The 13,477-nt window shown below is 40.1% G+C and overlaps 1 protein-coding gene across 1 annotated transcript in view; it reads right to left on the bottom strand.

Annotated features, from left to right (window-relative positions):
• Window positions 1-13,477, bottom strand: part of LOC124619561 (histone-lysine N-methyltransferase 2D-like) — a 72,251-nt gene that overhangs the window by 16,029 nt on the left and 42,745 nt on the right. Inside the window, exon 3 of the mRNA XM_047146086.1 lies at window positions 10,301-10,874. Within this exon, the coding sequence (XP_047002042.1) occupies window positions 10,301-10,874 (574 nt within the window). The remainder of the gene's footprint in view (window positions 1-10,300; window positions 10,875-13,477) is intronic.

Here is a 13,477-nt window from a genome sequence, read left to right as displayed (position 1 = left end):
ACTCCAAGTATTATGACAGTTAGGTGGGAGGTGAGAAAACTTGGATTTCATGGTCGAGCGGTTGCTCATAAGCCACACACACACACTGCTAAATGGCAAACGACGCCTCGCTTGGTGTAAGAAGCATAAACATTGGATGATTGAACAGTGGAAAAACGTTGTGTGGAGTGATGAATCACAGTACACAGTGTGGCGATCCGATGGCAGGGTGTGAGTATGTCGAATGCACAGTGAATGTCATCTGCCAGCGTGTGTAGTGTCAACAGTAAAATTCGGAGGTGGTGGTGTTATGGTGTGGTTGTGTTTTTCATGGAGGGGGATTGCACCCCTTGTTGTTTTGCGTGGCACTATCACAGTACAGGCCTACATTGATGTTTTAAGCATCTTCTTGCTTCCCACTGTTGAAGAGCAATTCGGGTATGGTGACTGCATCTTTCAACATGATCGAACACCTGTTCATAATGCACAGCCTGTGGCTGAGTGGTTACACAACAATAACATCCCTGTAATGGACTGGTGTACACAGAGTCCTGACCTGAATCCTATAGAACACCTTTGAGATGTTTTGGAATGCCGACCTCGTGCCAGGCCTAACTGACCAACATCGCTACCTCTCCTCAGCATTCCGTGAAAAATGGGTTGCCATTCCCCAAGAAACCTTCCAGCACCTGATTGAACATATGCCTGCGAGTGTGGAAGCTGTCATCAAGACTAAAGATGGGCCAACATCATATTGAATTCCAGCATTACCGATGGATGACCCCACAAACTTATAAGTTATTTTCTGCCAGGTGTCCGGATACTTTTGATCACATAGTTTATCTACAGATCTACTAAATACTAAACTAATGACAGGGAGCCAGGGAGTAGCGAAATTTAAGAAGTTGATTTTGCAGGAGAGAGGTGTGAGTTACTAGATGTGTATAGCACATGTACAGAGTCCAATGTAAATCATGATTAAAATAACAAAAATGAGTGCCCATTTCTTTCCAATATTTGTGATGTGTGAAATATGTCAAAAAGGAAAGGATTGCCACTTTACATTAGTTATTGGTGATTTTAACACTAAGACAGGAACACACAAACAAGGCGAAATGGTAGCTGGATCAACAAGAGAAATAAGAGAAGACAGCGATTAGCCCAATTTGCAGAATTTACTAAAATGCCTTTAATGAACTTCTTTTTCAAAAAAGTATCCTAAATAGAAATGGACATAGAGAAGTCTCAACTTCAATGTTAAAAGAGATAAACTTTATACTATTGAATTCCCCTTATATAGTTTATGGCGTCTTTGTTTTAAAAAAATTCAACACCAGCAGTGACCAACAACTAGTAAGAGCAAGGACTGACATAAATGCATGAGAAGAAAGGTATAAATTTCTGGGAACCTCACAAAACTTAAACGAAACAAAGAAAAGCCTCTAGCAAGTCCTCTTAAGGTAAAATTTCAAGACTCGCCAGAAGAAGATCTGGCAAAAACAATTGTTTTAAGTACACAAGAAGTTGATGGCTCAAGTAAGAATAACGATAAAACTGAGAAGGGAAGTTAAAATTCAATCTGTTCGTGACGTGAAAAAAGTGTTCTCAACTGTGTAAAACCCTGAGAAAAGAAAAAGCCGATTTAAGGAAAAACAAAGAGGTCATTTGCAGTTTCCATCTGAAAAACAAAACACAAATAATGCTAAATAATAGCTTATTGTTGGCCAGAAGTAAATTACTGCAATAGATGGAGACAATGTTGGCTTACATATACCAGCCCAGAAGCCATGAGTGTTAAAGTGCCACTTTTGGGATGGGAAGTGTGCCGGCCCTGGATCAAATCTGCCCAGTGGATTAACAACGAGCATCAGTTTGTCAGCCAACCCAGAGGGGATTTTTAGGTGGCTTTCTGTATCCCACCAGGTGAATACCAAGGTGGTACCCAAGTCTCATCTCAGTTACATGTTTTGTAAACATTTAGAAAACTTCTGTTCATTTTCGCATGAATAACGGTACTCACTGGTAGCTAGGTTACACATATTCCACCCCAGAGGGTAATGGGGTGGTGATAGTATGTGCATCCGGTCAATCCTTAAATTAACCATGCCAAATCCATTTAGTAATCATCCTGACCTTAGGCCAATGTGGGACAAAGGCATAAGAAAAAGAAGGAGAATGGTAGGCTTACCAGTGAAGAGGAAATTTTAAATATCATCATTAATTTTTTCAGTCACCTGTAAAAAAAAAAAAAAAAAAAAAAAAAAAGGAAAGAAGACAGAGAGAGAGAGAGAGAAGGCGAAGAAGAAGAAGCTGTTTACAATGGACAGCAAATGACAACAAACAATCTAAGAGGGTGACTCAGATTGTCTCCTAAATCGTTTATATATATGAGGAACAGCAGAAGGCCTATAACATATCCTTGAATAACATCAGATATCACTCAATTACTACAAACTTTGAAACATGAATCCAGTCACACAATGGAGACGATACTCCATAGGCACGCAGTTTTATAATAAATCACTTGTAAGGAACCCTGTCAAAAGCGTTCTGAAAATCAAGAAATTGGAATTAATGGAAGATCCATTGCAAATAGCACTTATTATTTGGAGTGAATAAACAACTAGTTATGTTTCACAATAATTATATTCTCTAAATGCTTGGGACTGTGTGTCAATAAATCATTTTCTTTGAGGTAATTCATAATTTTCAAATGCAGTATATGATCCAAAATTCTACTCAAAACTGACACCAGTGATATGGGTCTGCAATTGAGCAGATTACTTCTATTTCCATTCTTAACTACTCATGCAACCTGTGAAACTTTCCATTCTTTAGGTACACATATTTCACCGAGTACGTGGCCATTACATCAGCATACTCTGAATGGATTCTAATTGGTATACAATATGGACAGGAACACCTACCTTTATTAATTGGTATACAATATGGACAGGAATACTTGCCTTTATTAAGTGATGTAAGCTGCTTCACCACACATAGGGTATCTACTTCTAAGTCAGTCATGTTATCAGCTGTTCCTGATTTGAATTCTGGAATATTGACTTCATCTTCTTTGGTACAGATATTTTAGAAAATGTACTTAGTAACTCTGCTTCAGTGGCACTGTCATCAGTAATGTTACCATTGGTATCACACAGAGAATGTAATGACTGTGTCTTGCCAATGACAAGGCACCTCGAGATAGTGCTGCTAATAAGGCGAGTACACTGTTTGTTTGCTACATATTTTTACGAGCTTTAAACAGGAGTGACTTATTTTTCAGTTACCTGTGTAGCTAACAGTTTATTTTTGTTATTTCCTGCATGTTTGAGTGCTTACTAGACACAGCCTTTTATTTTAATTACAGTGTAACGTACAGTACCACTGTTGTTACCAACCCTTGTATTGACCCTCGTATCATACAGGCTTTTGTTTGTTTTGGTTAGAACAGCTGAGTTTCGGTTAGACCGTCAGTGACAGAGCACCTTGAGTTCCTGCTGCTAATAAGGTGAGTACACCATTCATTTACTACATATTTTTATGAGCTTCAAACAGGAGCAACTTCAGTAATTGATAAGAACTGTGGTTGCGGTGTACAGATGCAAGCTGAGTTTATGACCCTTCGCTCTTAGCTGAAGGCGGTGTTGGTTTCCATCACACAGTTTGGGGCTGCTGCCAAGGGACATTACTGCGGGGGGGGGGGTCGGATGCAGGGATGCAAGGGACATCGAGCACGTACCATGTTTCCCTTCATCGGTCCACTGCTGTGGCTGCCCCGGGTACTGTCGGCACTCAGCTTGACCCCACCCCTGAGTGAGAGATCATTCCACAGTCTGGCAGGCAGCAAAAGCCTTTCTGAGGGGCCGATCGTAGGGCCTCCCCAGTTGGTCTGACGAACAGGTTTTGGGTGTTATCTGTGGCTGACAAGGTCCCTAAGATGGATGCAATTGTCCGCACTGTTCCAGAGGAAGCTTCTAAGCCCACAAAGTCTAGGCATTCACAGAGAGTGGGTTTGCTGCTAATTGGGAGCTTCGACAGTAGGCATGTAATGGGGCTCCTTAGTAACATGGCTGCCAAGGAGGGGGAGAAAGCCAGTGTGCACTCCATGCGCATAACAGGGGCAGCCATTCCAGATGTGGAAAGGGTGATTCCAGATGCCATGAAGAGTACAGGGTGCAGCCAACTGCAGGTGGTGGCTCATGTGGGTACCAATGATGTGTGTTGTTTTGGATCCGAGGAGACTCTCTCCGGTTTTGGGCAGTTAGTGGAAATTGTAAAGACTGTCAGTGTTGCTTGCGAGATTAAGGCAGAGCTCACCATCTGCAGTATCGTCAGTAGAACCAACTGTGGTCCTTTGGTGCAGAGCCAAGTGGAGGGGCTGAATCAGAGGCTCAGGTGGTTTTGTGATAGTGTAGGCTGCAGGTTCCTTGATTTGCACCATCAGGTGTTGGGTTTCCAGGTTCCTCTTAATAGATCAAGAGTCCACTACGCACAGGAAGCAGCTACATGGGTAGCAGGAGATGTGTGGAAGGGACTGGGCAGTTTTTTAGGTTAGAAGGTCTCAGGAAACCACAGAAAAGGTGTCCATCTAAAAAGGGGCAGGTAAAACAATAAAGTAGTTGCAGTATTGTAGTTGTAAACTGTCATAGCTATGTTGGGAAAGAATCAGAGCTCCAAGCCCTAATAGAAAGCACCAAAACTCAAATAGTTGTTGGGAAAAAATTCTGGCTACAGCCAGAAATAAATTCAGCTGAAAGTTTTTCAAACAGCTTAACAGTGTTCAGAAAGGATAGATTAAATACAGTTGGTGCAGGAGTATTTATTGCTGTCAGAAGTAGTTTACCTTGCAGTGAAATTGAAGTACATAGTTCCTGCGAAATAGTATGGGTAGAGGTTATACTTGGCAATGGGACTAAACTATTAATTGGATCAACCAATGCATTCAACAGCTCATATTCTGCATTACATAATCTCTACCAAGGTACTTAATCAGCCATGCTTGCAAAAAATTACCCATTATATCTCTATTTGTTACTGCTGACAAACTTTTTCTTTGTTCATCGAGGTTTACGGCAGACACTAATTTCTTTTGCAGTAAACATGTCTTCAAGTCATTGACCATATCTCCTGCATAAATAATTATCCAGAACACAGTGTGCTTTAGTTATACCAACAGCAAAATCCCATTTCATATTCACTGTTCACTGGAACACATACCATTCTTCCGACAATATGTGAACAGAAACAGTTACTGAATGTTTGGGAATGAAACTGATAGTACAGACAATATTTAGTTAATTTTGCGGTACTTCAGTAACTATAACAATAACAAAAAGATAGCCAATGCATTATCAAGATGTGATGTCAGACTATAAGGTGCGAAAGAACCAATTTTTTTTTTATCAAATAGATTTCTCAAAATCATAAGAAAAAGATGCATAGTGGAGATCATGTGAGAATTAAAAAACAGTCGACTGAATTTTTTTATGTGAAAAGTAAACATTTTACTGAGAAACTAACTACTGAAATATATGTAAGCTTCACTTCATTTACATAACACATAAAGTTGACTACAGCCAGAGCACCTTCATCATAAAAGAAAAACATAACATGGTGCCACACTACTTCTATTGGCATTGAGTCACATGCACACTATGTGACTGCCATGTATCTGCTATGCCACATGAGTCGGTGCCCTGCCTTAGGGTCATGGAAAGATCATAACTCTTTATCTGCTAAAGATACAATGTGATGCTGTACTACATTTGATGGAATTGGATCAACTGAGATGGCTCGCCTATTTCCTCTTTCCAATCACTGTGTGTGTGTGTGTGTGTGTGTGTGTGTGTGTGTGAGAGAGAGAGAGAGAGAGAGAGAGAGTGAGAGTGAGTGAGAGAGAGAGGGGGTGGGGAGGGGGAGGGGGAGGGAGAGGGGGTGAGAGGGGGAGGGAGAGGGGGAGGGAGAGGAAGAGGGAGGGGGAGAGCAGGGGGGAGAGAGATTGGGGGGGGGGGGGGGTAGATGTGTTTGCGTGCACAATTTCTGGTGTTGTTATAGTTGTGCATTGTTAGTATAAGTGGTAGATTAAAAAATCTGATTTACTTTTGTCTTTTTTTGGCCATATGACTTAATTCAAAACATAATTTAGTCAGAATCTATGAAGAACGGATACTCGTACACCGAAATAAAACATGCGTTGAGGCAGCCACGCAGAAATCATACTGACGTACAGGCTACTGCAAAATCTAAGGTTTTCCTGTCGTTTGTTAAAAATGTAACGGAAAGAATAGGGAGGATCTTGACGAAGCGGAATATTACCGTAATTTACAAGCCCGCCAGGAAGATGCAGGAATACCTTAAGCCTGCCAAGGACGCTCACAAACCATTGGAAAAAGCTGGAGTGTATAGGATCCCATGCAGCTGTGGAGATGTTTATGTGGGTACCACTAAAAGAACTGTTTCTAAACGTTTGGAAGAGCACAAGGGCAATTGTAAAAGAGGAGAAACGGAACGATCAGCTGTTGCGGAGCGTACTTTCCAGCCAGGGAACCACAATATTCGTTTCGAGGAGACGCAAGTAGTAGTGGCCACAAGCGGATATTTAGAAAGGCTCTACAGGGAGGCAATCGAAATCGCTAAACACCCTAATAATTTCAATCAAAAGGAGGAGCTACGAACCCCCTTGAAGATGTCTCCCACAGTCGGAGATGAAACGTTGGGAATTGACACAGAAATCATCAACCGACCACGGCATACCAGCCCGGATAATTATAATGCACATAATCTATGGTAAGTGCTTCAAGTTTGTAAAAGAGATTTCAAACCACACTTCTTTTCTTCATGGATTTAAGTAATCTATGAAATTGAAGATATTGTAGCGATGTGTCTTTTCAAAACAACAAAAACTGCTCTTCCCATGAGTGAAACTAGCAATTGGCTATCCTTAACCAAAAAGTTTACTTTCTTTAAGAGAGATCAGAGGTAAGTCTCTCTGGTGGGTAGGCCTGCCATGCAAATCAGTCACAAGAGGCACATCTGGTCTTTTCACACTGTAGTACATTGTTGGAGTTGTTTGAATAGCAATCCTGCCCTTTATTTCAGTGTACATGCTACATTACTTCAAAAGTAGTGGTTAAAACTCCAAGATTCATTTCGATACCACAATGGTTTACTAACATGGAGGAGGCATTGAATTGCAGAGAGGTACAATCAAAATACTACTAAACATGCTTCACATATAAGCTTTCAACCAAAGGCATTCTTCAGAAACAGAAAGCACACACACATTTACACAAGCACAACTCACACACATATGGTCAATGTCACCAGCCCCTGTGGCCAGACTGTGGGCTACAACTTCATCTGATGTTAGCAGCGATCCGAAGCGGATGGCATGGATAAAGAGGCAGCCTGAGGTAGGGAGGGGTAGGGATAGCAGGGTAGATGCAAGGGAAGATGGTGTCCTGCCTCAGAGGGTGCTAAGACAACTTGAGGTCAGGCGGATTACGGGACCGTAGGACATGTTGCACAGAGTGTTCCCACCTGCATAATTGAAAAAAGCTACTTCTGGTAGGAAGGATCCAGATGGTGGACGCTGTGATTCAGTCTTTAAAGTGAAGCACAGCATGCTGGGCAGCTTGTTCAGCAACAGAGTGGTCCAGCTGTTCCTTGGCCATAGTTTGGCAGAGGCCATTCAGGCTGACAGATAGCTTGTTAGTTCCATGCCCATGTAAAAAGCAGCACAGTAATTGAAGCTTAGTTTGCAGATCACTTGGCTGCTTTCACAGGTAGCCCTGCCTCTGATAAGGTTGGAGATGCCTGTGATGGGACTGGGGTAGGTGTCAGTGGGAGGCAGTATGTGACGTACCTTACATCTATATCTACTGCAGAGATACAAACCATGAGAGAAGGTGTTGGGAGCAGGTGTTGGATAAAGATAGACAAGGATATTGTGTAAGTTTGTTGGGCAGTGGAATAGCACTGTGGGAATGGAAGGGAAGGGAGTACAATGGGCAGGATATTCCCCATTTCAGGGCACGATGAGAGATGGTCAAAACCCTGGCAGTGAATGGGATTCAGTTATCCAGTCATCGGTGCTATGAGAGGAGTGCTCCTTTGTGGCTGGAAAGCGGTCATGTGGGAGGTGGTAGGCAATTGGAGGCGAGGCATGTGGGATCTGTTTTGGACATGGTTGGGAAGGTAATTTTGGTCTGTGAAGACCTCAGCGAGAACCTTGACATATTTGGAGAGGAGCTGCTCATCGCTACAGGTGCTAAAATCATGGGTGGCTAAGCTGTTTCGATGGGGTTTCTTGGTGTACAATGGGTGGCAGCTGTCAAAGTGGAGGTGTTGTTGGTGGTTGGTAGGTCTGATGTGGACGGAGGTACTGATGTAGCCATCCTTGAGGTGGAGGTCAACAATGAGGATGGTGGCTTGGTGGTTAGTGGAAGTGCAGGTGAAGCTGCTCCCTCCCCCCTACTATGCTATCCCTTCACCTCCTTGTGCCATTCCTCATACTCTCCTCCACCACACACTTCAGATTGTTGCTCAAGTCAGACGAAGCTGCAGCCTGCAGTCTGGCCGCAGGGGCCAGAGATAGTGGCCATGTGTATGTGGGTTGTGAATGTGTGTGCACCTCCTGTTTCCAAAGAATATCTTTTTGCTGAAAGCTTAAATGTTTAGTACTCATTTTGATTGTGTCTGTCTGCAACTCAATGCCTTCTCTATGTGATGAGTATATTATAAACAGAAGTCTGACAAAAAATGATATCTGAAAGAGCATAGCTAAAGGAAGCTACACTCAGAATATTGCCTGTCGAAGTACCAACATTTTAGTTATGCGCAATTTGAAGCAACTGTTGCCTAAAGAAACACAGAAAAGTATGTATTATAAGGTATGCAGAAATCCTAAATTAGTCACAGTTATCCAAGAAGAATATTAATAGGCAAGTGTTACACAGAATGATGTATAATCCAAACTGCAAGAGAGTAAAATGAACTGTTAGGAAATGCATCACAGATCTCTAGGAAAATTCATTAATTAAAAACCAAGAAACCATTTCATTGCATATGCTTCATGATATTTGTTATTGTTTTATCTCGACTAAATGACTTGAGTCTGTTTAAGGTCTACAACAATGAGATATATGCCTTATTTTTCTTTCTGCTGTGACTGTATCATCTATTTGGCTAAAGTCTAAAGTATACTTTTAAATCCTTTTGGAGTTAATTAATGTAATGACAAAAAAGAATGTATTAACTCACAATGCAAAGTTAAAAATTATTTTATTTGTTCAACTTCTAAATTTGAACAGTTAACTATGATATCTGTTCATGATGCTATTTATTTTCATTCAAAGAGAAAGCATTTTGGGTTTTATTTTCAGCACCAATTTCCCTGTTCTTGTCAAAATCAAATTTCCTTTTGCGGAGGTAAATTTTAATGGCTTCAAAGTGGTAAATTATCTTATACTGTTTATAGTTCTCTATGCATATGATAGGCCTGTAGTTTTCTCTGCTCTTCTACCGAAAACGTGATTGCTTTGGGTGACAACCACTTTTTTTTTCCTAAATTATTTTGGCCAGCACCGAGCTTCTCTCTGACTGTGTTTTGTATTTCAATCTGTAAATGTAGATGCAACTTCAACAAACCCGATATACCTATGTTCAGAGTGTAACTAATATGCACACATCATACATTTTTGTTTCTGTAATGCAGCTGGTTTGTCACAGATATTTATAACACGTAATTGTCTAATTGAGCCACTAAATCACACAGTTATTCATCAAAAACAAAGACAGTAAAACAGTGCTAAAGCTACATAATCATATTCAGTTCAATATAAGGTAATCTAGATGCTTATTAGTTGTGCAAATTTTATAAGCTAACTAAGTATTTATTTAGTTAATATCACTGTACAATGGGCTTCACATGAAATGAGTAATAAGCAATCATATGAGATTTCAAACATCAGTACTCAGTAGTACAACAGGAAAGCATTTAAGCATTTTCATTTCCAGTGTTTGCTCTTTTTGTTTAAAATAATCACCTGATTTTGAAAAAGCTTCCCTTTGCACTCTGTGCCAGATAATGAAAAAAAGGACACACAAATGCTTTGACTTGTTAAGCACTCCTCTTCTCTCCTACCACTTCTTCATCTCAGCCTCCTCCTATAATCTTCCATTTGCAAGGTGAGATGTACAAATGAGCTTTAAAACAATTTATCGAGGAGAAATAAAAAAGAGAAAGCTACAGAAGGTGAAAGATAATACTAGCAACTCAACTGATACTAGAAAACATTACTGATATTGGGTGACAAACCTCAGTGCGCTCCTGTCCCATGCTACTTAAGCAACGTTTGAGCTTATCAGTTGTGGATTCAAGGGCCTTTCGCCTAGCCTCTTCTGATCCGGGAGGTGGATTTGGTTTTTGTCGGCTTTCAATTTTTTGTAACTGATTCCCTCCTGCTTTCTTTTCAACATTTGCTTTCGTTTGCTGCTGTTGCTGTTTTTGCTGCTGCTGTTGTTGTTGCTGCTGCTGTTGTAGTTCTTGTTGTTGCTGCTTCTTTTGTTGTTGCTTTTGTTGCTGTTGCTTTTGTTGCTGTTGCTTTTGTTGCTGTTGCTGCTGCTGCTGCTGTTGGTTGTGGTGGTGGTGAAGGTTCTGCTGTTGCTTATTGTGCTTTTGACTTTTAGGTTGCTTCTGTTGCTTTTGACGATTCAACTGTTGTTGCTTCTGTTGCTCAGTGTGTGTCTTTGGTGGCAGTTTTGAAAAATTAGCACCACCAGGCACAAATCCTGTGGCTTGGGGTACTTGTTGCCACCCCCATGATTCCTGCTGTAACCATGGCATAAGCGAATTTGGTGTCCATGTTGGCTGTTGTTCAAAGCTCATATATCTGAAGACACAACAAACAGAACACAAATGAACTACACAGAAGTTATAGTTGAATACTGTGATAACAAGTGGTTTGACTGGGTCATTAAAAACAATAAATCATACTTCATGAGCTTAAAGAATACTCAAAAGGAAGAAAGAACATTCATATAAACAGATCTGACCATAAACATTAAATACAAATAGTTCGATTAATATGATCCTGGGAAGTCATGGGTGGAATACAAACAATGGAAGGACGCGTACAGCTGAGGCATCAAATTGGTCGACACATACAAATCATTGCCTCAGATGAAAAAATATATATCAATAAAATAAAATATAATAAATAAACACCTAAACTAAAAACAGTAATCCTACCTTTAGCTGTTGTGGAAGTTTTAGAGTCCAGAGAAAGGAGGGGGGGGGGGGGGGGTGATCAGTATTCTGGATCAATTAAACATGAGTAACCTGTGTAGGGGAACCTTCATTGTCTGTGATCTCTGGTCTTTCCTGACCACTTCCTAATGAGCTTCTTTTCCTTCTCTTCATTAGTCTTATTTTTTAATGCATGATCTAGTTAGGCTGAACTGGAATGTTTTACTCTTTCGTTGCTACTTGAGATACTAGAACGAGTAGACTGTGAGGGAAAATGCAGCTCTCAAGAACATCATAGGCTTGGTTCACAATATTACATACTTTCACATCACTTTCATCTGTCCGCCTGTCTAGAAACTCTCTTGTATCTAAAAGGGTTATATCACTACAAATAACATCTTTCTATAATTAAGAATGTGATGCACTTCAACAACAATGGACTAATTCTTTAGTTCTTTTCCCTGGTGAGGTTAAAAGCCTTCTTTAGTGTCATTATGTTAACTAATAATAATCCATACCACAATTTCTTTACAAATTTCAGTAACGAAGTTAGTCTCCCAAATGTAGTATGTAGACAATTTTTCAAAACTTCATTCTCTCCTCCTTACAGAAGTAAACCAATATGCATACACTGGGTGTTCCCTATTACAAAAGATGATCAAGAGGTCATTGGTTAGCCGTTATTAGTGCCAAATTATACAGAAGTAGAGGACTTTTACAAAAAGTTCTGCCATCTCTGAAATTTAGCTATTATCATCATTCTCTCTAATGTATAACATATCACCATCACAACTAATGGCAGCTTCTTTAACAATCACAGAGTTTACAGTAATCAAGGAATGATGATGATAGCAAAAACCAGCTCTAGAACTTGAGTTTCACCAAATACAAACCCTGTTACTGCTGGCTGAGCTCCCTCAGGTGATTACAATTAGCACCACCAAAAGGACATGTACGGCGTGTGAAATATTACAAAGGCTGTGAGAGTAATCTCTTTCACATTAAAGCACTGAAACTGGTTGGAAATTAGTCCATCCTCAAGCACCTTTACATGAAAGGTGTTTTTCAATGATATATTTTATCTCTTTGGAAAAATGATTTGGTCTAGTCCTTGACAGAAGAAAATAACTGCTGTCTCCTATGAAATGTACCAAAATACACCTAATTTCATACCAGTTGTCTTCGTGATACATTTAATTGGCATGCAGAAAAACAATGTAGAGAAGCTTAACTGCCACATGAAGTTACACATGAAGTTACAAGGAAGTGCGCAGTCCTGATGAAAATTATGTGCACTAGCAAAATGCAGAATAGGTCGCTGAGGAAAAAGTCATTGACTGGAAGCAAGCTGACTTATTATTCCAATATTATATGTTTTGGGCTCTGTCATGATCATCAGTGTCTGCTTATGATTATAACTACTACAACATGTAATGTAAGTATCTGTGTGCAACATCATTTTCCAGCCTATTTGACGGCTACATCCAAAACCTGTAATATTCGAATAATGAAGTCAACTTGCTTCCAGTCAATTATTTCTACCCCAGTGACCTATTCAGATTTTTGCAGGCTGCACACACATAACTTTTACAGATGCTGATCACTGATAAGAGTAGATCAAAACAAATTACTGCAGATAAAAAACCAAAGGTTGATAATATTAGGTTCTTTCATATTCCTGAAGTTATTGGTGCCCAAAAGATATTCCTTGTGGTTCAATGAGGAGCACTTATTTTGTTCACATTTACTGCATTTTTGGCTAAGAGCATCAGCGAGCATGCTACTTTTACTATAAAGTTGAATTTTGCCAATATTCTCAACATTATTTAGTGGCTATAATGATTTTGACTTTCTAGTCATTACCAACCGCCCATAAATACTGCTTGCCCAACAGCTAAGACAAAAAGTCCAAGCAATATTATGGGCTTCTGATAATGACTAAACCATTGAAACAGGTACAGCCACAAAATAATGTTGCGAGTATTGACTGAAATGAACTTTATAGAACAGTTACTTCTCAAAATTCAGTCCAGCCGTTCCTTTATATTCACCTCTCAATTATTGTGCAGAACAGCAGCTCATTGGTCTTTGGTCATTACCACTGGCAAAATGGAACAGTTTCCCAGCACAAAATGGTGAACAAGTAACTTGCCTAACATTCTGCATGAGACAATTCACAGCAGGCCATGAGAATTTACTAGGGATGTTTCCAGAAAGCCTCATTTCCAGCCATACAACATACGCCAT

This window comes from Schistocerca americana, chromosome 1, assembly GCF_021461395.2.
Source record: "Schistocerca americana isolate TAMUIC-IGC-003095 chromosome 1, iqSchAmer2.1, whole genome shotgun sequence".
Taxonomy (NCBI): Eukaryota; Metazoa; Arthropoda; class Insecta; order Orthoptera; family Acrididae; genus Schistocerca; species Schistocerca americana.
The sequence above is the reverse complement of the archived record's forward strand: the minus strand, read 5'-3'. Positions and strand labels throughout refer to the sequence as shown.